We start from the raw sequence: 25,781 nt of genomic DNA, 5'->3' as shown, positions 1-25,781 counted from the left end.
GGTTGGGGACCGGGGAGCTCAGGGAAGAGCCTCGCAGGGCGCCCGAGGGAGAGGATGAAGCAGCTGAGAGCTGGAGGAGCAGACCAGGAGGACATCACCAGCGCTTGCTCTGCTGCGAGAGCCCGGGGACGTACCCCGGCGTTGGGGATGGTTCCCTACAGCTCGAGCTGCCGCCCAAAACACCACCATGCTAAAAACAGCTCCGCTCTCGCCTGACGCATCTGGAAATAACCCCCGTCTCTCCTCTAGCTCAGGCAGCTAAACTGAGCCACCGGATGGACCTTCTCGCTCCTTCGGATCTCCTATTAGAGGGCATTGTGGAGAGCTTCTCCTACATTCTCTCCCTGCTGAAGGGCTGGATATTTTTAAACTGGGGGAAGAAAAAACCCTCTGAAAGCCAGAGTCAAAAAACAAAGAACAACAACAACAAAAAGTAAGATTTGTTGGTTTGGGTTGGTGGTTTTTTTTTAATAATTAAGACTTTCAGAAATAAGAAGGCATGATGCAAATAACACGGCTGCAAAACAACCGTTGCTGCGCTGAATGGAAGGGAAGGAGCTGCTCTTCTGAGCTAATTTATGATAAATACAGGGCAGCTATTTTTCCATCGATACTATTGTGTGACAGCTCTGCTCGTGGCCTGGCTGAGACATTACGGTGAGGGAAAGGGGGGAGAAGGAGGAGGGAGATGAGGGAAGAGTTGGCAAGATTTGTTGGCCATAGGAGCATTTAGCTCCTTTCAGATGCCCAAAATCCAGGGGGAAACGCTTGGCCGAGGCCACAGCAGAGAGCCCCGTGCTCCTGGGGAGGACCTGACGCGGTGGGGTAACCAACGTGCTCATCGGTTCACTTGTTTCCTTGAGTCTCGGCCAACAAAACAGAGTGGGTGTCTGCCAACGGGTGGTGAGAGCCCATGGGGGGACAGAGCAAGGCGAGACCTTCCAGGCAAGTAGAGGGCTTGGGGCACAGAGAGCAAACCCACAGCAAGTCTTTGTACCTTCCGCGATAAACCTGCACAAGGTCTATCAGGGTACAGCCCTTTGCCAGCCCCGGTGCTGAGCGTCACCCGTGGTATCACCCCCTTCATCCTTCCAACGTGCTCCACTGCCTACTGCACACCTAGGAAGCTCACGCCTACTTAGAAACTAAAACCACCGAGTGAGAAGGACACCACCTTTCTACAGCGATCGCTCCATCTGAACGTGGTTTGGGGACCGGTGATTTCATGGTGAGACCTCCCCGCACCCCCTCGGCAGCAGAGATCTCTGTCGTTGGGGGTTCGCTCCCTCCCACAGAGCCCAGGACCACCGTGGGTGAAGGCATTGGTGAAAACTCAGAGAGACCTGAGGATTAGTGCAATATTTATGGCACACGCACGCACACGTGCAGAGGATGGAGAGGGCATGAGAGAGCAGAGAAGGGTTGGGACGGGGAGGACGGGCGGCAGAGGACATCGCTGCCACGGCCCGGGCTGGGATGATGAAGACGATTTGTGTGTGGTAGCGAGAGATGGGATGTGGAGGAGGCAGAGGGCGAACAGCCATGGAGCGTCCTTCTTCATCACCGGGATGAGGTGATGCTCAGCCACCTACGCTGAGCTCTGCAGCATCGCGCCCAGGGGACCGCAAACCACCCGTGCTGCCTGGTGCGGGGGGCAATTAGCACAAATGAGGACTCATCCTGCCCTCGCTTGCTCATCCCACTTGGCCTCAGCATCAAAGGCAGAAGCAGGTGATCCTGCTTCATCTCCACTTCACGCGAAGCATCCGAGAGCGAGGTGCGACCGCACGGCGCAGCAAATGTCCCAAAAGCACCATCGGGACCGACCCTCTGCCAGCACGCTTGGAGGCCGGATTCGGCCCCCCTGCTCCTGCCCGCCTCACATTTTATACATACGCACGTGTGCAAATTTTAAGAAATAAAAGCACCTTCATACATGCCCCCACAATTACAGTAACATCTCTTCCTAGCTGCAATTAGGTTTCTGATCTTCATTTACTTATGCTAAAGTGGTTCAAATGCCGGCAAGGGGGAGTTAGAGGAGCAGCAAATAAACCAGGCTGGTTAGTTTGCAGACCCTCGTCATGTCTCCAAATTAAAGCTAACTTAGACTACGATTGAATTGTTCAGGATGGTTCCTGTCAAGCAATTACACTCAATAAGGGCCTGAAAACACAATTTGCTATCCTCTGTCACTTGACAGCTCATCTAATGGGCCCATCCGAGCTGATGGGCAGAGGGAAATACCGGCACACGGTATTCAGATGGCCACGCCGGCTCCGAGACGCTGCCTGAGGAACATCTCCTCCGGGAGGTCAGGGATTTGGCTGATGGAAGATGAATATGCAGAGGAAACCAGTCCTGGGCACGGCTGCTTGTTCAGCCGAGACATCCACGGCTCCCGTGCGCGGGGCTGGGAAGGGAGATGCTCTGTACAACCAGAGCCTGTCTGCATCCCCGGCTCCGGCAACGAGCCCGGGGAAGGCAACGGGAGAGGGGCAGGACCCCGACCCCAGCCGCTCCGCTCTGCCCGGCCCCGGATCATCCCCAAACCCGGGGCTCCGGCAGCACCTTCGGGAGCGAGGGTCGAAGCCAAGAGCAAAGCGACGCCGGGGAGGGCGAGAGGGAACGGCTCGCTCATTAGATACGCGCTGGGGCAAACAGCTAAATTAACGGGAATGTGGAGATGCGCCCTGCCAAGAGGGAGACCTGCGGGGGGAGCGTAAATGGGTATGGCCGGGAGGTAGAGAAGCCACTTGTGAAAGGTCACTGCTGCCTGTGAAGGGGCTGCGGGGGAGCAGGACTCCTCCAGCTCCGGCTCTGCAGATGCATTTCCCCGTGGGGGGCAGCTAATAGCAGCAGCACTCCCCGGCCCCGGCAGGCTCCAGCACTAAACTCATGAATCAGCAACATTTCCCCCCCCTTTTTCTTTTTTTTCATAAAAAAAAAAAAAAAAAGGAAATGAAATGAAATAAACCCACCGAGAACCAAGAAGCAACCCCTCCCCAACCGAGCATCACGAGCACTGACCATGCTGATTGGGATCAGAGGAGTCCTGGGGTTAAATTGAAGCCGTCTGCCTCGTGGGTTGCCCCTGCTCTGCGGGGAACCGGCCCGAGACCCGACCCCGTGTGCCCGGACAGCCGCCCACCGGCCCCATCCCACCACAGCCGCCGGCCCCGGGGCTCGCCCGCCGGCTCTGCTCCTCCAGCCCTGGCAGAGGCTTCGCGGGGTGAAACGCTGCAGGAGAAGAGGCTCGTTCCCATCCCGCTGTCGGCCTGCGGCGCCCGCTGCTCCTCCGTAGCGCCGGGTTGGGAAGCGGAGAGGAAGAGGAGAACCGCACGGGGAGGAAGGCACCGTCCCTTAACTCTTCCCGTCACAGCCTGGAAGGGACACAACACGGCAGTGTCAGCGCCGGGCGCTTCATCCCGCGGCACCGTGGGGGTTTTTTGCAGAGCGGCTCATTGCAAAAAGCCTCCTCGAACGGCTTTGCCACGGAGCTGCCCCCAAAGGCAGCGACACTGCGCGAAGCCGTGCGCTCCTGCGCTCCTGCACCTCCCCGCCAGCCCGGCCTGGGTGTCCCTGGTGCAGGTTCAGTTATCGTCTAGAGGGGAAAGGGCTTGTTGGGTCCCCCACGCCTCCCTCTCCCAGCAGCAGGACCTCCAAGGGGGTTTTGCCCACCGTGCCCCTCGCGCAGGGCTGGCAGAGCCCCCCGGGTACCGCAGCCAGGCCGCCCGGGCGAGCAGGGACCCCGCGGGGAAGCCAGGACCTAAATGGGAACCGTGGCCGGAGCCAAGTCCCTGAGGAAGGAGCCAGCTCAGACGGAAAGCGAGTGCCGAGGCGAAGCATCCTCCCTCCTGTCCTGCTTAGAAAAAGAGGCGGCCGGTAATTAAGGGGAAGCGGTGGCAGGCAGAGCGTGGCTCGGTGATTGCAAAAACCTTCCCAAACCCAACCGAGCAATTCCACAGCCTGCTGCTCTGGGGTTCAGCAGCTTTCCTTGCCACCCGAGCGCCTGCTCCGAGCACGGCTTGGTAATTAACTTCCCTCCCGATTAACGGCTTACGTTCTGGGTGATCTGGGGGCCGTTTGACCGCTGGCTTTGCGCTGCTCCCGGGAGCCCCTCGTCAGCCCCGAGCACACGGGGATGGGAGGTGGCACGGGGGACACGTCAGCACAACTCCGGGGCCGTCCGCGCTTGCCACACGGACAGGGAAGCGAGGAGGTTTGGTTATTAGATGCAGGAGGAGAAACCAGCATCTCCAGCCCTCGGTGGGGTCCAAGAGGGATGCTCGAAGCAACTCCAAGCACCCTCGCTTCTCTCCCTCAGCTTGGCTTTCCCTCACCCCCCCGATCCCAGTTTCCAGCCTCCGCGGGCTGGAGACGCGCACTGGGAGAAGGAGAAATCTCCCGATGTGCATGCAGCATCCGCATGGATTAGGCTTTTGGTCCTATTTGTCATCATATGATGAATTCCAAGGAAGAAAATTAGTTTCCAAGTGTTTCTTCTGCATTTTTCCTGCTGTTACCAACAGCCCAGATCCCAAAGCCCCGACTGGGGAGCCGTTTACGCTGCGTTTGCTGAAGCAGAGAGATGTGACTAAGCCAAAGCAAGGAAACAGAGCAGCACTTGGCCACGAGCTGTCGGTGGGAGAAGAAGAGACCATGCTCTTCTCCCACCGCTGGAAGCTGGGACGGCTGACGGAGGCTGCAGGTCTGGGGAGGGACCCCGGGCAAAGCATCCCTCCATGTCAGTTAAATCAGGGCAAAAGAAGGAAAAAACACCTTCCCAGGAGGGAAAGCTGCTCTGAGCATGGTGCCCTGGCCGATGTCCCCAAAGGGGATGTCCCCAAGGCTCCAGCCTGCCCCTGGACCTACCCTGCTTCGTCCTCCAGCATTGGTGGAGCACACCAGCAGGTGTGATCCTCCAGATCACCTCCAACTACTTTCACAAGCTTTTTCACCCCGAAAGGACAGCCAGCACTGGAGTGAGAGCTGGCATGGGCACGGCACCCTGCGGCCACCCATCCCTGCCCCCCCACGGGGCACCAGTACACCCACAGCTTGTCCCCGCGCTCCCCCACCACCGCCAGCCGTTCAGCTGTGACAGTGGGGTCTTGAGGAGCCCTGGCACGGGGAAGGACGGGCAGGGGCAGGGACTTACTCCGCCGACTTCCAGAAGTGCCCGGGGTGGGAAAGGCGACGGTTACGCTTTGGCAGTTTCTCCAGCATGTCCATGAGCTTGGTGAAGGTGGGTCTCTCCTCTTGCTCGTAGGCCCAGCAGAAGAGGAGGATGTCCTGCGGCCACGCAGGGCGAGCGTGTGAGCTAACAGAGCCAGGCGCTCTCCCACCACAACCCCTGCGCCCAACACCCACCCTGTGAGGACCCCGTCTCCATCACCGCATCCTTGAGAAGGGCTGGCGTGGAGGGGATGTGCAAGCTGAGCGGATACTCGTGCCGCAGTAGCAGGACCGAGCCTCACTGGCTGGGGAGAGAGGGACCCCTTGCTTTTGGGGGGAGGGAAGGAGGGACCCCTTGCTTTTTTGGGCAGGGAAGGAGGGACCCCTTGCTTTTTTGGGGAGGGAAGGAAGGACCCCTTGCTTTTTTGCTGGCAGATCCTGGGCAACACAGAGTGTTTTTCAAAGGGACCCTCCACCCAGGGTGTGCACCAGTGGGGCACTCCATGCACACACACACACACACACACACCCCCCCACCAGGCTCCAGCGCCTGCCCCACACCACCTACCGAGATCTCCTTGCCCATCCCGATCTGGCTGAGGTTGGGCTTCATCCCTCTTCCCACCTGCCAGATTATTGCCTCCGCCGGCTGCGTCTTGAAGGGCCATTCCCGCGCGTGCAGCTCGTACCAGATCGTGCTGTTGGGAGACGGCGAGGATTAGAGATGGGAGGAGATGGGAGGCATCCCTGGGGGGGGGACGTCTGGCCATTGCACCCACATCCACCATCTCTCCCTGCTCCAAAATTACCGACATCCAGGAGATGCTTCATCCCAGATACAACACCAGAGGTGCTCAGCGCTCATTACAGAGATCTCACCGCTCCCATCATCCAGATGGGGAAACCGAGGCCATCGACTTGGCTGTGAACAAGTCACCGACCTGTCGCAGCCCCCATTTTACACCAGGGAAGAACCTGGCCCGTGGGCAGGAGGATGGATGTTGATGGGCAAAGGCACGGGCAGAGCCGCCAGCCAGCCTGTTACATCAAGTGGGAATCTCCCACCGGGCTGCGATAGCGCTTTGCCCTGCTGCCTGCGGAGCAGCTTAATAGATGATGCGGGGGGTAAATACGCCGTCCAGCTGCCGGGCCGGCGTTTCTAACTCTGCCACCTGCTCCAGCTGCGCGGGGCGGCGAGCACCGGGAAGGGCGAGCCCAAGCAATTGCTTTTACTCCGACTTTTCCCTTTTTGCTTCTGCAAAAAGCGCTCCAAGCCACAAAAAGCCATCCAAGCCATGTCATGAACCATCGCCGGTGCCCTCACCAGGCGACGGCACACGTGAACCCCCGGCCATCTGCCGCTGCACCGCTCTTATCGCTGAGCCAAGCCCTCCTTTCCTTCAGGACTCCCAAATCCAAGGGAATATCCCAAAACAAGGGCGTCTCGGCATCTCCGGCTGAACTGCCGGCCGCCCCCGCGGTCCTCCACCCCCGCTACCGCCTGGGAGTTTTGCATCCTCATTTTCCGGCACCCGGAGGCTGGATGAGCCCCGACTCCCACAGCGCTGGCCCCGATTTCCACGGCAAATTCCCCAGAGCAGCTTTTCCCTTCAAGGGATGCCGTCACGGCCAGTTAAAGCAGCAAGAAACAGGGTTAAAATGGCATTAGGGTGGGAAAAATCTGGTGGAAGGGGTCTGATAAATGAAGGATCACTCTCGGATAGAGGGGGGCTCCCTGATTTTGGAAATCAGCTCTCCTGATTTTGGAAAAATATGCACAGTTTGGCTGTAAATCTCCAAAAATTTGAATAACGTGAGATGCCCATTGGTGCTGCGGGGGCGGAGGAATGGGGGGACTGGGGAGGGGCAGGTCGCGGTGGCACAGGACGAGATGCTCAGGCAGGAGCGGGGATTCTGAAGGTGCCTCAATGCATCCGACGCAGCTAAATTCAAATTTCTAGCTGGGAGCTTGGGGCTTAATTTTTCACCTTCCCACGTGCAGATGCATCCAAAATATTTGGGCTGCGTTTCCTGGGGTATGGCTGGTGCTACGGAGAGCGGTCTACTGCTCCATCTCCCTTTGCACGAGAAGACCACGCATCTAATATTAATTATTGCCGCAATCTCTCAGACTTCGGCGAGCACACGCCGCCAGCCTCAGCGCCCCGCTCCGCATCGCCCTCACACACACTTTAATTTAACGTTTCTGTCTTCTTTAAAAGATCTTTTCCTCTCGCTGTGGCTGATCCCCAAATCCCTAGAGGGAAGCGGTGATGGCAATAACCCTCCGGATCATCTGTGAGCCTCCCGGGCTCAGCGGAGGGCAGCAGAAACAAGAAAGAGGAAAAATGTGGGAAAATCTTAATCTTTTAAGGAAATTCATGCTTTACATAAGGGCAGACCTCACAGTAAAAAAAAAAAAAAAAAAAAGGAAAAACTAAGTCTAACTAACCGACTCTCACTTAGTTCAATACAATCCCTTAATTACTTCTTTATTTTTGTGCTAAAGTTATACCTCGGGGAGGGAAGGAAAAAAAAAAAAAAGCCAGACCCTTTCAGCTGTAATTACTGTGGGTTTGATGGAAACATCACCTCCGATAACAGCCCCACGCACGCTAATCCCCGCTGCCTTTAAGGTAGCCACGAGAAAATTAATCCTCTGGGTAAAACCCCCTAGGTCCTACGTCTGCCTCGAGAAAGGTTTTATCGGGCGTGACTGGGCTCCTGCCGTAAGAGAGGCTTGCTTTCAGATAAGCGGCAGGAGCCACGAGCCGGTTCGCTGAAGGAGACTCATCAGTTCTCTTTTGGCCGTTCGGCATCTCCGCTCCGCGGCAGCCAGCTGGTGGGGAGAATCGGGGCGTTTGGGGGCTCTCAGACCTGTGTCCCCAGCCCTCCGCGTCCCCAGTCGACATCCAGAGGACCTTCTCGTCGGTACCCGCCCCGGGAGGATGCAGGGGAGAGATTATGCCGGGCTGGCATCCCCAGGATGCTCCGAATCCCATTGCCCAGAGCCACCCGGGTCCAGAGCCGAAACAGGAGGATTTGGGGATTTAGGGGGGTTTAACTCAAAATTTCCCGAAGCTGGGAGGTGCTCGGAGCCCAGCGATGGGGATTCCCCGCAGGCGGAGTCCCCTCAGTGTTGTGGCAAGCAAGCAGTGTCCCCGTCCCCTCCCGGCTGCTCAGGGCGGCTCACAACTGACACAACTGCGCCAGTTCTCTGCAGCCCGCCCACTCCGCGGGGACTCACCCCAGTGCAAAGACATCCGAGTGCTTGGAGAAGGGCAGCTTGTCCTCCTCGGTGTCCGGCGAGAGCTGGCGGATGATCTCAGGGGCGAGGTGGCACAACCAGCCGTTCTGGATCCGCAGCTTGTTTTCCCGCCTGCCAAAACATGGAGCCAAAGCCGTGGGGTACCACGGGGAGCGGAGGGGGACATCACCACCGCACCACCGGCAAGCAGCCCCCCAGCCCTCCCACCCTCTCCCCAGGTCATTTAAGCCTGGTTTTCTCTACGGCATCCTTGCAAAGTCAGGCTTTAAGCCTGCTCTGAGAAATGCCGGCACAGTGGCTTCGCGCCTGTCCCTGCCAGGCAGCGGGGCACAGTTTGGGCACAGGACGGTGGCGAGGGGCAGTTTTGGCTTTGCCAGGCTGGGGAGGGGGATGCAGGGTCTGACGTGGCCCTTGCTGTCACCATTGCACCAAAACACCTTAAAAGAGCGGAGGGCAAAGCGTTACCCGGGGTAAATCCCACCAGCGTTGACACCTGAGCTGGTCCCACTGTGGTCTGAGCAGCACATTGGACTGGGGACCTCTAAGAGCTTCTTCTGACCAAACCCACCCTAGAGTAACAGCCTGGAAATCAGTGTTTTCAGGTGTTTGGCCCCAAAAAGCCCCTCTCTGTCCCACCTTGGTGTCCAAGCCTCCCATGCCGTGGCCCATGGGAGCAGCCTGGCTCTGTGATTACCACGTGCCCCGCCACGGGCGGTGGCTGATCCTCGCTGTGACACTGCTATGAAATCTGGCGCTGCCACCCAGGGACTTCATCTTTAATCCCCCTCACCAGCCCCTCAGCCGTCTTTACCTCCTCAAGGTCCCCCTGCTCGGTACAAACACATTAGGCTCCTTTGGCCAACAGCTGAGGATGATGTTGGTTGCTTCTTCATCCTTTACATCCTCCAGCAGGCACCTAGGATGCACCACTGGCACAAAAAGGGTCCCCAGGGAAGGGAATTGGGCAAGGACCACCACACATTAAGCAGCCTGATCGTCTGTCTAAGCCCAAATTCGGCAGTGTGGTTTGGCACGAGATAACAAAACCTGTCCCACGTCACGTCGGGCTGGAGAAGGAGGAGCCCATCATCTCGTATCAAGGAATTCTTTCCCTGTTTGTACTCGGATACCCTCCTGAGGATGGTGATCTGCAGGGGTAAGGGACGGCTGTGGGGTTGCTGGGGTCAAAAATCCCAGAGCCCAGGTCCCAGGGGACATCATCCAGGCACGGGCATCTCCATCCACCCCTGGGGCAGGATGACAAGCTCCCACTGCAAACGCCGACTCCTTGGCTGGCTTTTCTCCCCGCGGCTGCACGCACACAGTGCGCACAATCCCAAGGCGACGCAGTCCGGATCCTCCCGGCCACAAAGCCCCATCCGTGGGTCTGGCAGCGACCGGAGGAGGAGCTCCCCCTCCCTAAGGAAGGACGCTGCCGGTCCAGGGAAGCGCTGATTGAGTCTCCATGCCCCCCTGGGCACTCGATGGCTCCTCTTCACCCCGCTGTGTCAGAGCCACCGCCGCAATCAGCAGCACCGGCGAGGCGCGGAACCCTCCGGTCCCCAGGAGCCGGAGGCGAGAGTGCTTTGGCACAGGGGGGAGGCTTTCAGCTCCCCAGCCAGCCCCCGCTGCCATCCTCCACCCTTGCGCGGCTCTTAATTACAAGCCGGCGTTAAGCACTGGGGCAATTAGAAAAGACATGGAGGTGTTGCTCATCCTTCCTCACCGGTCCTCAATGTCTACGGTCTCCATCCCCAGGCAGGCAGCACTCAGATCTTCTCCAGCACCCTCAGCACGGCCAGGATTGCACCTGGGGCTTTTATTTTTGCTCACTCAAGTCACCCAGTGCCATGGTATCCCGGAGCGGTGTTCAGGCTCGCCCTGGGATGCTCCAGGGATGGGATTTGGCTCTGCAGCTCCCATGCAAGCACGGCCCCGTACTTCTGCAAAGCTCACGTAGCGATGGGTTTACGAGCTCCCAGCAATGAGGGCTGAGCTTTAATGCTATCCCAAACACGGTTCAATTACAGCAAATTAAGCTTTCACGGCAAAAGTTTGCCTGACTTCCTGACCGATCTGGCCACTTCCACTAGCAGAAACCAGCACAACCAGCTGAGCATCTTCCAAACCGACCAAAGGACAAGACAACCCCAAGGCAAAACCAAGAGCAGAAGAGCTCTTCAGGCTACTCAAGACCCACCTCATGCTCCTCCTAACTACAGAGCAGCCCTACCAAGCCCAACAACGCTTAAATAAAGCAGAAATAAATCTGATTTCACCAGGATAAGACACCGGCTTAGGAAGTCTCTACAGAAGGTATTTTAGTTGCGATAGCCGTCTTGTTTTTCAGCAGCGCAAGCGTGTCACGGCATGGGTGGACACTGCAAACTCCTTGTGCCAGATGCTTTCATGAACTGAAGGTGAGCCTGCTCTAAGAGGATGAGGAGGATTTTTAAGCCATGTCTTTTTTTTTTAACCCTAGTGAAAACCACCCAGTTTGTAGTTCTCGTTCATATCTGAAGCAACATCCCATCCTTAATGTGACCTGCAAAAATTTGCTCCGTTCTCCATACATGCTTGTCCTGCAGCCATGCAAGCCTCCAAGGACCCAAAACTGGGCTTTATCGTTCTTCTCCATCTGCGAGAAACCATAATCAGAAAAAAAAAAAAAAATCCCCCTACCCTGAGAAGAGAAATCAGACCTGCAGACACTTGCTGCTTCAAAATTCATGGCCAATGAGCACGGACCCCCAAAGCCTTCTCTCAGCTCTCCACCGGCAGAAGACACGTGTGCCACCAGCAGTCCAGGACAGCCACACCACAGGGCAGCTCTTTGGGGCAGAAATTTTCCCATTTTCTCAATTTTTCTAGTAAAATGCTGCTCATTTCTGTCCAGCCTTGCATTTCTGACCATCCTTCCTCTCCTGAGGAATTTCCTGGACTTTACCCCCCACGTGACACCCCAGTCTTGAGCAGAGATGGCCACCCATTGGTCCACCCCATCCAAAACCCCATTTCCCCAGCATCTCATCTCTCATTTTATCTCCAAAACATCTCTGATGTTCCCAGCAAAGGTGCCTAGCAAAATTTGGCCCAATTTTTGCCCAAATCCTTTTATCACTGCTGGTATGAGCTGCAACCTCATCCTGGCAGGACCAAAACCCCAAACCCCCTGCCCAGCTGCTAAACCAGAGCCAAAACCTACTTATCCACTGCGGGGAGAGCAGCAGCACTGTTTGATTTCTTGGGCTTCCTAAGCTTTTTGACTAAGTTTGTGCTAAAACCAGATGATATTTATACAAGCGGAACGGAAAGACTGGCTGCCCGGCTCGCCGCGAGAGGCGTGGGATGGAGAGGGGTGGCCATCGCCTTTTCCTCTAATCCTTTGACCTCATCACATGGGAACTAGCAAAAAAAAAAAAAATTTCCAAGATGCATTTAATCTCCTGAGCATCTTTGCCTTAAGGTGGTGATCGGCCACGAGAACCTCTCCAGCGACAAAGCCCATCACGTGGGGTGATGGAGACCAAAAGGACAAGAAGGCGGGTACCACGCTGCCGAAGGAAACCTGCCCGAGCTGCCGACGCCGATAACGCTGCACTTGGCCCGTGCTGCTTCTAACACAAAGGAGTTTGTGAAAAAGTGCTCTCCCGCTGGAAAAAGTCAGGAATGCTCTTTTTTTTTAAGTTTTAACAAAAAAAGGAAAATATGACCTTTGTTCTTTTTTTCCCTCTTCTGGTTCCTTCCCCCCCCCCCAGCTTTGCTTTTCTTCCTTTCCACGGCTGCTGAAACTCTTTGCCCTGCTGTACCTACAGCTTGCAAACCTCCCAAAGCACTGGGAAAAAAAAAAACATTTAATAAGGAACATTTGCCAAATGGGCTTGATTCCAAACCCAGAGAGACCCAAAAAATATCACAATGCTGTAAATGTCCTGAGCTTGGCTCTCATTTTCTCTCTGTCTTTCTCCGTGCCCCGGCTTGGCACAGACACCACGGCCAGATGTCTGCAGCACCCGAAAGGTCACCAGAATGGCCAGGGGACAACCACGGGACAACCACCGCTCGAGCCGGGCTGCCGCTCTGCCTGCGCTGCTCATCAGCCCGGAGGCAGGAGATGAAGCAGATGCCGGGGGATTATAACGACAGTGTTAGGGAAAGACCAAGGAACGAACCAGGTTTGCCAGCCTGGTCAAACGGAGTCCAAGGAGCATCTCCTGGACAGCTGCAGGGTGGTTTGGCCATGGAAATGATGCATCCCGTGGGAAGATCCTGCACGGGGTCCAGGTCCTGCCTCTCTGAACCAAACTGCTGGAGACTCGCACGCAGCACCGTGCTCCTTCCTACCAACCGAAAGCAACTCTGCCTTTAAACACTAGGTTTAAAAAAAATAAACAAAACAATATAAAATCAAGCTGCAACTTCTGCACCCAAGGAGCAGAGCAGTTTGTTTTCACCGCTTGGTGCTGAGCCCAGACCCACCTTGCTGTGGAAACCCCAGCCCTGCTCTCGCCATCCCTCCGGGGCTTTGCACTGCAAACCAAACGCCAGCGTTGAGCGTGGAGCTGCGTTTCAAGGCAGCACCACTCGTGGGGCAGAAGGGTTTCTGCAGGAACTATGCATCTTGCACTTTTCTCAAAGCAAGCCTCCTCAAAAGCAAAATCCCGGGAGGTGAGATGGTGAGACCCCCGGGGCAGCCCCAGGACACTCAAAGGCACCTTGTCCTCATGTCTGTTGAGGCTGCAGACCCAGAAATGCACTTGCACAGGAGGTTTTTGGGCTCCCTCCCCATGTTCCCAGCTCAAAGGGGAGCTCTAGGGCATGAGGAGGAACACGGGTATTTCCACCACGCCATGTCCTACCTGCCTGCTTGGAGAACTCCCGAGATGCTGAAGAGGCCGAAATCCGTGATCACCACCTTCCCGTTGTCGTAGAAAACATTTTTTGACTTGAGGTCCTTGTGAAGGATCCCCTTGGCATGCAAGTAGCCCATTCCCTAGGACAGAAGAGAGAGAAAAATACCCCAAAACTGAAAAAGCGGCACAAACAGGACAATGCCAGAGCAGGGGCAGCCCCCCAATTGCCAAGACAGGGAGAGGCTGGCTGCGAGCATCCCTGTGCCACAACGGCACGTCCGCACTACCGAGCTACGGCGGGGCCAGCGCCAAAGGCTGCACGTCCCCAAACGTCCCTGCAGAAAGGACAGACGTCCGGGGGGTCCCTGGCTCGGGACGGGCATCGGGTGGTGCTCACGAAGGGCGATGGGATCACGGCGTGGATGTCTCGGGAGCGACGGTGCCCACTCATCTTCCTGATTAATTGGTTACGCAAGAAAAATTAGCGGCAAACCAAACTGGCAGTCGCTTTCCTGAAATCCTCTGCTGAGAAATTGATGATGATGATGTTTTCGCCTTCGTTCTCTTTCGGGGCTGGGAGCAGAAGGGAAATAAGTCAAAGCTCTCCATCACCGCTATCGCCTACCCTGGCTGAGCCATTAGTGCTTCCTACGTGCACACCGACACCATTAGCCTGGAAACAAGCCCCTCGCAGGAGTCCTGCCTTAATTCTTTTCCCCTAGGAAAAGCTACTTGGTGGTTAATTAAAATTATTGCTAATGATGCAAAAAAAGGCCATGGGTGGGAAATCCAAACTCCCCTGCGCCGGGCTTGTTTAGCATCGGCAAATCAAGCAGACTGCCGACAGCTCCGTGTGGCGGATGTTCAGCTCAACGGGATAACCAGCTCTGGGAACCGGGCGGGCGATAAAAGCCATTTATCCTGACTTCAGCAGGGCTTTCGATGCTGTCTCACTTTTCATTCTCCTAAGCAGACTAGGGGAAACTTGGTCTAGAGGAAGCTACTGAAGGATAAGTGCCAAACGGGCCAGCAAACTTTTACTTAGGAGTGAATATCAGTTGTCTGTCACTGACACGGGGGGATTTATTAACTGGATTTCCACAGGGGTCCATCCTAGGTCTGATCTTTTCACGTACCGTCATTAACCACGTAGGCAGTGGGACAAGAATAAATTTTTAAGTTTGCAGCCGATGTGGAGCTGGGAGGCACAATCCAAATTCAGAAACGATCTGGAAAAATTGGGAAAGCAACCTGGAAAACCCACAAATCCTCAAATGCAAATGCCCAAGACGTGGGATAAAAATCCTGAAGGTACCAAGGACTCGCCAGAGCTGCGGGGCTCTGCTCCAGCAGCGGGAAGGGCTGGGGACAGCTGGGGACAACGTGCTGCTGGGGACAGCAAACACCCCGACCCAGCAAGTCATGGGGGTTCAACTGCACCCCTCGGCGGTCAGATCCTGAAGACCCTCTGCCAAGGGATGCTGGAGGAAGGAAAAGGAAAGGATTCGGGGCTGCGGCTGGCCCCAGGATGCCACAGCTGCAGCTGGATGCCAGGACCATTCCAGGCACCGGGATTAATTAGGGGTCACCAGGTCCCAGCACATGAAATAATGATGAGGTTTAAAATTCTGCTTTAAAATGTCACTGTCACCTTCACAAAGTGCCGGGGTCGTGCAAGGAACAGCATTTCAATGCCATGAGCCCATTCCTCCTGCAAGGTGCAGTGCACAGCCCCGAGCATCCATGGGACAGGATGAGACCCAGCGCCATGGGGATGCTCTGCAGCCCCTTCCCATCGGCAAGGACTTGGCACCCGTGCTCACGCAGCGTGGATGGGAACGCATCTCCCATGCGATCATTGAATGCAGCCAAACCTTTGCTGAAGGTATTTCTCAAGGAGCCCCTGGCAAACCCAAATCCCTCGCCTCGCTCCGCGAGGTATCGCACAGATCCCACTGCAAATTCCAGCCCCACCGCCTTCACCCCCGGGATGAGCGGTGAGAAAACACTCTCAGCCCAGTAATGCCTTAATTTGCTTGGCTGCCCGGCGTGCGTGCAAAGCCAGCTCCCTCTGCCGGCTTCACTTCTTAAATAAATTAACTTTCGCCTCCGGAGGATCGCGGCATAACGAGAGCCCTTGCACCCGCTAATCCAATAAGCTTAACAGCTCTGCTATCGCATACGGGGACTCAAAGGATAAAGTCAAACGACTGCCACAACTGGAGAGCGGAGCCAAAGCCTCTGCTCTGGTCCTGCCTCCAGCTCCTCTGGGCGATGCTGCCCCAAGCCCAACCAAAAACCCAAGCCCAATCTAACCAAGATGTCGGGGTTTTCCATCGCTTCTCCACGCCAGCCCCCTCCGAGTCCACCAAAACATCCTTAACATCTGCTCATGGTGGACACGGAGAGGTGGGAAGGCAGAGAAACTGCTCCTGCTGGTGCGCACCAGCAACGGGCCGTGTGTCCAGGGCACAGCACCGGGGTGGCTGAGACAGGGGTGTGATGGGCCTATCCTGTGAGCAGGAGCTGTTGTCTTAAAATCCCTCTGGTGCACAAGGAGAGCCTGGGCTCAGCACCCATGCTGCACAGCTTTGCCTTTGGACCTCTGCTAACTCCTACGGGGACCTGGGTCAGACCCAAAGCCCCTCTGCCCTGCCGCAGGAGCACCCAACCCCGCACTCCCAAGGAGGAGAGGACGCAGGGAAGCTGGCTTGCTGCTGGGGCTACAACCAGCTCTACGTGCAGTCATGCTGCTTTGCTTCAGCAGATCTCATGGGTGATGCTCTTCATGGACATGCTTTCACCTCACAGATCCAGTGATGCTTGCAATGCCTCGCAACACCACGAAAAGCTTGAGGTTTCCGACCCGTTCCTAATGCACGTGCAGCTGCAGAAGACAGCAATCTCTTAGCCTAACTCCTCACAACCCCAATCCACACGAAGCAACGCAACCCACACAGAGAAAGGGGCTGAACCGAGCCATTACCTCCCGCTGTGAACATCTGGGAGGCGAGAACCCTGAGCACAAGAGCGGTGGTAGTCAGGGGAAAAAAAAATGCGAGACAAACCTATGTGATGCTTGAGATGTTTGCTCAGTGGGAAAAAATCCATCTTTAAAAAGTGGAAAATGCAGATCAAAAATAGAAATGAAGCAGAGAGGCCCTCAGTGGTCTCACACACCCCAACTTGCAAGCCAGAGCTTTGGAAGAAGGTGCCACCACCCCGCTTGGGGCACACCACAGCCCTGCACGGGGCTGACAGCATCACCCAAGGGGTCCAGGAGCACCCAGGGGGCAGGCAGAACCACTCGGTGCCTCAGGACAGCACACCAAAGACGCAGGGTTCATCTCTGGTGGCTTCCCTCCATCACCCCACCATGGGGCTTGGCTGCGTCACCTCTCCAAGACACCTCTTGCAATGTCTGTAAAGACTCAGCAGAGTGGTTAAGCCTATGCTTGACTGTCAGCTCTTGCCCGGAGCACAGAGACTTTGAGGGAATTTAAGGAATTTACTCTAAAAACAGGATGCATTTTGCTAAATCTGGGTGTAAATAAACACAAAATAGACAATCTGATAAGATACAGCATAAGCACTGGCAGGGGAATGGCATTATTCAGGATATATTGCAGAACATATTCTGGTTTACAACATCGATTGGAATATTTAAAGGGGTTTAAGATCTGCCAGAAAAAACAGCTTCTTCCCCCCCGTCCCAGAAATACATTAAACGTGAGCTCAGCCCCAGATGATTTGACCTTGCAGGGGGCCGGAGGTACTGGCTGACCTTGACCGAGGCACAAGGTCAAATACTTTTGGTACTGTTTGGTGTTAAATGTGTTTGGAATCACAGTAGAACCCTACTCTGGCAGGCGGCTCGACACCTCTGGGGAAAACGACACTCGATGGGAAGCTTTGATGGCTCAGGACCCAACTTCCCGGCCACTCGACCCCGCCACACGAGGATCCTCCCCAGCATCTATTGGTACGGTCACGTCTGAAGTGTCAAAGACGCACTTTGAGTCATCTCTGCAAAAGGAAAAGCTTTTCTAGCTCTGAAAAATGTACACGTGCTCTGCCTCGTGGCGCACACAGCACCATGGCGCTGACTCCTCCGGGCACCTTGGCTGCGGGGATGCTTTCATTGCAGAGACACGGAAACCTCAGACCAACTGCAGATTAATTTGGGGTTTGTTTTTTTTTCCCCGAGAGGAGAGGAATGTCCAACCAGCAGCTCAGGGCAGCAGCAAAGCTGTACTTCCAGGGGGGAAGAGGAGCTGGGGCCAGGATGATCCCCAAGCTCATCGCTGCACGGGGACCCCGCGGGAAGCCTCGGTTCCACCCCAGTTCAGCTCCAAGTGGGCAAGGGATGTCTGAGAGACCTGGATTTTGAAGCCAAGAGGTGCTATCCCACCCAGCCTCCTTGACTTCTTCACTCCCGCTCCCCGGAGCAGCTCGGCCGGGCTCTCGGCCGGATCCGGACCCTCATCGGTGTCGAGCTGCCCCCGCACCGTACCGTACCTTCACGATTTCTTGTGCTATCTGCCGTGTCTTGTTGACGTCCAGGACGATTTTGGCATCTCTCACCACCGAGTAGAGAGTCCGTCCTTTACACAGGCTGAAAGAACAGGAAAAGGGAGAAGATAAAAACACGGTTCATAAACACCCGCCGAGAAACATCCCCAAATTATAAAGGCAGCGGCTGTGGCAGGGAACTATAAATAACCACAAGAGCTTTGGCTACATCTCAAGGCAGATTGAAGATTCAGCATGGAAACTGGGGGCTCTCCCCAGTTTGGCACTGGGAGGGAGCTCACCCCGCTCCCTGGTGCATGCTGGTGCCATCGCCGTGGCGTCGAGCCCCGTAAGGGGGAACCTGGGCCGGTTCCCCGTCCCTTCCCCGCGTCCCAGCCTACGAGCGAAGCACCTGGTCCTCTTGCTTCAGATGTTTTGTGCAAAACTGGCCGCGGCTCCCCGCCTCTTCCCTCGGAGCGTACAATGCTCACAGATGTAATATGAGTCAAAAGAGGAAAGACGGGGAGGGGGGGGGAGAAAAAAAAACCAACCCAAACCCCAATGCACTGTACAATGTCCTCCAATTTTCCTTCTCGTACCAATTACAGTAAAATCTATTTACAGAGCCTTAATTACCAAAGGCAGCTGGAGGGGGAGGGGGGGGATATAAACCAATTAAAAATATATTGACATTTGAATATCATAATGGAGTACGTGGGTGGATGCTGCCTCGACTCCCGCCCACAAAAAAAGGGCTTTTTTGCTTTTCTATATCCACCCACGCTCATTACAGGCAACTTTAGAAAGATGAGACTGGATACCTGTGCCCGGGAAATAAAGCGACCGACACACATCTCGTTAAAGAGGCTTCGGCAACCGCAGACATTAATTTGATCCTGTTCTAGTTAGCAAATAAAAAGTTACGGGTTTTAATTCCTCTGCTCTCCCCACCGCTGCATCCTCGCTCAGCTCCACCGCTTTCCCCTTTGCCCCTCTCCTCCAGCACAGACCGGTCTGGATTTGTCCCCTGGGAGATAACAGGTTTAGCCCCTTTTTGGGTGGAAATAATCAGCCCGAACCGTGTGTCGTTACAAGGGCTGAGGAGCATCGCACCGAGCCAGCCTGGGTTTGCCTGGGTACCGCCTTGCTCAGACAGGGAGAGGGGCCGGGGCCGGGGCCGGAGCTCCGGCATGGATGAGGGGGAAGAGGGGTGCCAAGGGCAGCGATGCTGAGCACAGCCCAGCCCCACAGCGACTTCCTCCACTTTGCAAATCCGCAGAAATCGGGAACGCAACGTGGCGGTAAAGCCCCGGTTTTATTTTGTAAATTATTTTATGTTTTGTGGTTTATTTTATTTTTATTTGAGGCTGGCCCAGAGCAGTACCAGGAGACAAAAGCCCCAGGAGGCTGCGCCGCATTTTCCTCGGGGACATCAAAAACAACGGCAATCCCCCCAAACCGTGGGGCGGTCACCGTTCCCCCATCCCTACCGCGCGTCCCCTGGCCAAGGCCATCACCTGGATGCTAACAAGGTCCTCGTGAGCAATTAAAACGTGATCTGGAAAGCAGAGGAAGCTGAGCTCTCGGCAGCTCTTTGGGAGATTAAACTGATTGGGATCGAGATAGCGCTTATTGGGATTAAACCTTACTCGCTTCTTCAGAAGCTCACGGATACAAAGGACCCTCCTGCTCCTAAGCCGAAAGCTCCGCGTCCCTCCACGGGCAGAGAGTGCAATTTTCAGGTCCAGCAGCGAAGCCCGAATGGGGCCGGGCCCATATCTCACCGCTTTTGGAAGGACAACAGCATCCTTCAGAGTGCTTTGCCGCAGGTCGGGTTGGGAATGGCGAGCAAGCCCCGGCAGGGACTTCAGGGCATCTTTGTACCCGTGCGACCGCCTCCTCGGGAATGCTTTCCCTTGCTCAGGTGTCTCGGCACGTCCCCGGGCACGCCAGCTGGACTGCAAACCCGAGGCACCCGCAATTACAAACACCATCTTCCTCCAACTAAACCAGCTGCTTCCTATCTTCTGCAATAGCTTGGCTGCAGTCATGGGGAAATACGAATTTGTCTGAAGATTAGGATCCAAGCACCCGAACTGCTGCTTGGAAATAAGTGATAAAGACGACCCGTGGGTTTCCGCAACTGGAATTAAAGGGTGCAAAGTAACGACGGACCACCATTCCGGTGTGAAGTCTTTTTTTGCTAATTTGTTAAATAAACCTGTAAAGATTCAAGCTCCGCGATGCAACAGGCTTTCTGCCACCTCCCGTGACCTGCCCGCACATGAAGGAGCTCCCCCAGCCCTCCCCGCTCCCCAGCAAACGCTTGTTTTCCCCCAGAGAAAACCATTCCAGAAAGCTGCTCATGGTCTGCGTTAGCCGTGAATCGACGTCGCGAACACAATGAATAGATTAGTGCTGGAAGGGGGGGGTTTGATTTCAGCCCTAAAGTGAGTTAAGATCAGCTGTTTTCCTGGAAAACGGTCGTTTAGAGAAAAAGATCCTCAAATTTCTGCCTATCTGAACCGCTGAGATAACCCCGGGAGCGGAGCTCAGAGCCCTGTACTGATGAGATTCCCGTCTCTCCACTTCATTTACCGAGGGACGGCGTTAAAGGAGACAGCGGACGCACCCAGCGCAAGCAGACCGGCCACCGCTCGCACCCGGGGTGGTGGGACCTGCACGTGGTGAAGCACCGCGGGCACGGGACGTGCCACCGCCGCTCCTCAGACCCCGGGAGAGCCTGAAGGCAGCCCAGGTGCCTCTCTCCTCCCCTCCATGAATGACTCCTCCGAATGAATTCAACTAGCAACCGCTGCACCGGTATTCGTTAGAGTTTTCTTGCTGGATAAGGAGCTGCCAACGCAGAGATAAAGCCGGGTTGATACCTATTATGCAGCACCTGAGCCCATTCAACCACCACCTGCACAACCTTTTCACGGCAGAGCTCAACAATTTTGTTGCTTCTCGTTCCTCGCCTGCCGTCAATCGTTCCCCATTCGGGCAGGAGCGACGGGCACAAAGCGCGGCTCCCGGGGCACACGCGTCATCTTCTGCCTTTCCACTTGAAGAGGTCTACGCTGAGCCGAGGCATTGAGGTACCCAGCCGGCTGCGAGCGAGCGACGCTGTGGATCACAAGGCCAGAGACTGCCTACGCTTGACACCAGAAACAAAAGCAGACGATTTGTGTCTTCAGACGGATCCTGGCATATTCACCGCTGAAGTATGTATTCACAAACGAATACTTCATCTTCTCCTCCTAAACCTCTCCATCCCGCCCGTCGGCAGAGTGCGGAGGTTGGTGACACGTGCCCCGGCGCCCTGCGGTGACCAAACGCCAGCCAGAGCTGAGTGTCAGCAGGGAGAGCCCCAACGAGCAGCTCGGGGAGGTGCAGAGGTCCGTCCCGGGGTCCCCAGCACCCAGGAGCGCACCTCAACGCACGGCAGAGCCTTCCCCCTGCCTTCAAAAGCCCCGGCCCCGTGGCCCCATCCCGCTGCAGATGCAAGTCTCTATTCAAAACGAGTTTTTGAAGTGTTCAGCCAAGCAAGCCAAATCCCAAATTGCTTTATAAACACTCTGCATTTCGCCAGCGTGGGCTGAAGACATCAGCAACGGGAGCAAAGCCAAAGCGACTTGCAGAGGAACAATTTGGGAGGGATGAGTGAGGAAGAGCTGGAGTGCTGCCTCTTGCTATGTTTTGCCATTTGATGGGAAAACAGCCTCATCCATCTCCCACCCGTCGGGGTTCCCCCCCCTCCTTGCAGTACTGATGGCCATCACCTCTGTGTTGATGGCCATCACCTCTATAGCGCTGAAGCTCCGAGCCCGGCTCCTGCTCAGGAATAAATTCAGAGCGGAGGGTACGGCGGCTGCGTGCAGGTCGCGATGCCGTTACTTACCGCTGTTTTGCGCTTTTCTTCCCTCTGCCCAACCAGCCACATAAATACCCATTAAATTAAACGGGATCATTTGAACACCCCAAAGTGATAAATGCCAGACCCCAGGAAGCTCATTACTTGCTGGTATATTGATTTATGGGGAACCAGCTCAGATACCATGGTGACAGCCGGCACGACGCACCCAGGGGAGACACAGAAGGAGAGTGGGAATTAATAAGAAGTACTTTAATATAAAAATACCTCTACTAGCAGGTTACATCTGTGCTTGAGGAAAGACAGAGCAGAGGAGGGGCTGCCCGGATGCTTCCGCATCCCCCACCAGTTGACTGATTTTTTAGTATTTCACAGAAAAGAAGAAATCTCTGGGGAGTATTAAGAAAGATACGGCCGCAGCAACCAGAGCCGCTGAGCTGGGACTTATTTGATTTCATTTGAGCAGGACCAGCCGCGGCAGGGAGGGGAGGAACGAGCGCTGCGCACGCCCGCACGTGCCTGAGTTAGTCCGGAAGTTTTCAAGCTCTTTCCATATATTGGCTTGTTTTTCTCTTTTACCGATGTCTGGCAATTGTGCTTTTGAAACGAGACGGCCACAACTGCGTTTCCCAAAACGGAAAACTAAACAAGGCTGGAAGGCTGGCAAAGGGAGAGGTTTGGGTTCATTTTTATCCCTAGGCTTTGTTTTCCTCAAAATCGATAAGAAATATCGCACCCTTGATGCGCGCTCTCCCTGCTGTGCCGGCGCGAGCGAAGCGGAGCAGTGGCACCATCCGGCTCCCCGAGCCCTCTGCAGCCGAATGCCACCCCGAGGACAGCGGGGACAGCCAGCTGGGACAACCGGGGTCACGCTGATGTGACCTGCAGTGAGTTTGTTAGGTCTCCGACTAAGGAGAACGCTGGCACGTGTCGGACCCCACACCTATATATAGAGATATTATATATCCCCAGGCCCCGGAGAAACACCACTCATCCTCGCTGGACCACAAGCAGGGCGGAGAGCAGCAGCCCAAAGCTTTGCGGCAGCACAGCGCCATGAAACGCTGGACCGGGAGCCTGCAGACCTGATGCTGAGCATCAGCATCCATCAGAGCCCGGTCCCTCCAGGCGCATCGCTCGGGGGTGAAAATACTTCTCCCGTCAAGCTCCACCCCCAAATTGAACCCTGACACAAGTCTCCCCCCAAAACCAACCCCAACGGGGAGGCAGGGAATTCATTACCTGCCACGAGCAACATTTTTGGCCAAGTCCCCAGCCCACAGCTCGCAGCGATGTGGCTCCCGCTTTGCACGGAGGAGCAAAATTAACACAGAGAAACAGAAAAGCCCTGAAGAGACGATGCTCCCCTTGTCCCGCGCTCGCTATCTCCGCCCGATGGAAGCGCCGTCCTTTGATGGATCTTACTTAGGAAGCAAAATTTTCCTCCCAGCAGCTGGCACGCGAGATAACTACAGCCAGCGCAGCCAAACCGCAAGGGCTGGAGGAAGAGGAGGAGGAGGGGAATCAGCCTTCCCGAAAAGTAGCTCCAACTCCATCACAGCTTCGGAAAAAACCCAAGTTATTTAGAAAAAGCAAGCTCCGTGCATTTTTATTTGAAGGAGATAGTGTCAGAGGAGACGAGCTATTCTACAGCTGCAGGGAAAAGAGCTAAGAGACAGGTGAATGCAAAGCAGCCGCGAGCCCCAGCAGCTTATCTAAAGCCCTGGCTCCAAACAAGTCATCCGAAAACACTTGATGCTTCGGGTGGCACTTGCTGCCTTTTGAAAGGGCGCGCTGGTAATCGGCTCCGAGAGGGCCGGCTGCGTGAAGGGGCTTTGACCTCTCCTTGCCTTTGAAGGAGCCTAATGTATTCTCCGCGCCGTGATCCTCCCGCTATTTTGAACGTCAGGAAGGAAGAGAAATTTAAAAAAAAAACCCCACAAACCACCTTCTTTTTGAAGAGAGGGAAGAAGCAAGTCTTTTGATCAAGACAGCTGCTTTACTAGAACCCAACTCCACTTTGGAATAGCAATAATTATTATTATTAATAAAAAATTAATCATGCTGTCACAGAAAGGATCTATCGCCCTGGGCAGCATCCCCTTTGGCCAGGCAGGAGGATGCCAGCACACGGGTCCTCTGTGACCTGCCCCAGCCAAACAACCCTCCCCGGCCCCAAGAGCATCCCCGGCATTGAGGATGCTCAGAAAAAAAAAAAATAAGGAATCGTGCTGAGATGTCACTCGATAGCGAAGGGAAGAGCTGGCACCGGCAGAAAGACTTGGTGGGACCAGCTCTCAGCGGGGCACTTAATCACAGGCTTTCCCTGAAACACCCGCTTAAATCCCTTCCTCTCCAGGAAAGCGCTTCAGCGCCGCGTCCCGCTGCGTTAAGTACTTTCCCCAAGAAGTGACGGCCAAAATAGAAATATTATGGCATTTTGAAACACTTTTAAAATACAAAGGAGAACTTTCCCCTCGAGCATCACGCACACACACACCCCCGCCAGAGGAAGCGCGTTAAGGCGGCGCTAACGAAGAGCCGCCAGCGGGGATTTGACGCTGCAATGGGTAAGAGAAGCCGAGCCAGCGGCGAAGCAGTCAGCTCTTCTTTCAGCATCAAACACCCTCGCAGAGGATCAAGCCGCTGCCTTTCCCCATCCCTGCCATCCTCTTCACTCCGGATACTCCGGTTTCCACCCCAACCCATCCCACCCCACGAGCTGCCAAAAGCGACGCTGTCTCCAGGCGGAAGATATATACTCGATTAACGTATATATTAATACACGTATCGACTTTCCTGTTGTCAGCCGTTATCAAGATTTATCCAGCCTGATGGCCTCTTATTGATTGCGAAGGAGTGTATTCCCACGGGTCAATCAATTCTGATCCAGCCTGTGGCATCAAGTCGATACCTATTTATTATATGATCTACGAGCTCCATTATTTAACAGCTAGGAAAGGGAAAAGGCAGCAGAAAGTAAGAGGAGGGAAAACAAGCGGGAGGCAGGGCAGGAGGCGATGCTTTGGCTCCCAAAGTGGGTCGCTCCATGTGGGGAGGGTTAGGGGAGGCAGGACCTCATGGAAAGGCATCTCGGCAAACGCCCGGCACGGGGACGCGTGGCTCCAGCCTGGCATGGAGGAAAACGACGTGGCAGCTCTGTGCCTCAGTTTCCCTCCTGTCGAGCAGGAATTAAAGCTCCTGCTTAACTTTCCGGGGCAGGAAAGAAGGCTGAGAGGATGTATATTGAAATGGGTGGGTTGTAATGAGGAGAAAAAGCTAATTTGCTGTTTATTAAAGACCAAATGGCCAACATTGCTCCCTGGAGAGAACAACGGGCTGGCTGCAAGCAGCACGCACAGGCTTGCACAGCTTGCCCTGGCCCCACGGAGCACCCACGGGGGAAAAAAACCAAGCAGCCCCGATCTGTTTTGTCCTAAGCGCGATGTTTTACACCCTTCCCCATTCACTCCCATCCTTCAAATCACGTTAAATAGCCACTCGGCCCCCAGCTCCCCAAGCATTGAGATATACAAGCCCCAAATCCTTCACAGCTGAGCCGGGCCGCTGTAAATGTCGGGAGGTTTGGCACGGGGAGAGGTTTGGAAAAGCCGTGCGTTTAAAGCCGAGCTTTGCCCAGAGCTCCCCGTGCCCGCAGGGAACGGGGTCTGGGGACGGGAGAGGATCCCCTGCGAGGAGCCGGGTACGTTCCTCCCGGCAGCAGAACCAAGCATCAGGCATCGCTAAAAGCCAGCGGAGAAATAAATTACAAAACCGAAACGAAGCCCAACATTTAGCCCACGCGGCGCAAGAAAGTTATCCTGTAAGACAGAGCCGCAGCATCTCCGACATTCTTCCCACCCCTCGCTCCCCCCCTTCCCGTTTGTTCATGGCAGGTAACGTGTTCCCCGTTATTAAAGCCTATTTGCTTTGCCCCGGAGGAAGAAAGAGCAAACTCTGTTTTCATCTTTGGCATCTCACGTGAGAAGAGGTGCCCGGGTTTACGTTCGTCCTTGGCACCCGGCACCCCACCAGCTCCAGGGAAGGGTTTGGGAGATGCTCCCTCCCCGGCAGCGGCTCCTCTGCTGAAAGGCAC

General features: G+C 55.4%; 1 protein-coding gene across 3 annotated transcripts in view; it reads right to left on the bottom strand.

The window, feature by feature from the left end:
- Positions 1–457: 457 nt before the first annotated feature.
- The window catches only part of KSR2 (kinase suppressor of ras 2), an 85,748-nt gene continuing 60,424 nt past the window's right edge, over positions 458–25,781 (bottom strand). For 2 of the 3 annotated variants that reach the window (XM_054844716.1, XM_054844718.1), the window contains 6 exons: positions 17,818–17,914; positions 13,306–13,439; positions 8,426–8,557; positions 5,747–5,876; positions 5,162–5,295; positions 458–3,383 (listed from right to left, as the gene is read on the bottom strand). In XM_054844716.1, the coding sequence (XP_054700691.1) occupies positions 3,377–3,383; positions 5,162–5,295; positions 5,747–5,876; positions 8,426–8,557; positions 13,306–13,439; positions 17,818–17,914 (634 nt within the window). In that variant the 3' untranslated portion in view covers positions 458–3,376. Of the gene's footprint in view, positions 3,384–5,157; positions 5,296–5,746; positions 5,877–8,425; positions 8,558–13,305; positions 13,440–17,817; positions 17,915–25,781 lie in introns of those variants that run through there. The other variant, XM_054844717.1, reaches the window with a different exon arrangement.

This window comes from Grus americana, chromosome 16 (assembly GCF_028858705.1).
Source record: "Grus americana isolate bGruAme1 chromosome 16, bGruAme1.mat, whole genome shotgun sequence".
Taxonomy (NCBI): Eukaryota; Metazoa; Chordata; class Aves; order Gruiformes; family Gruidae; genus Grus; species Grus americana.
The sequence above is the reverse complement of the archived record's forward strand: the minus strand, read 5'-3'. Positions and strand labels throughout refer to the sequence as shown.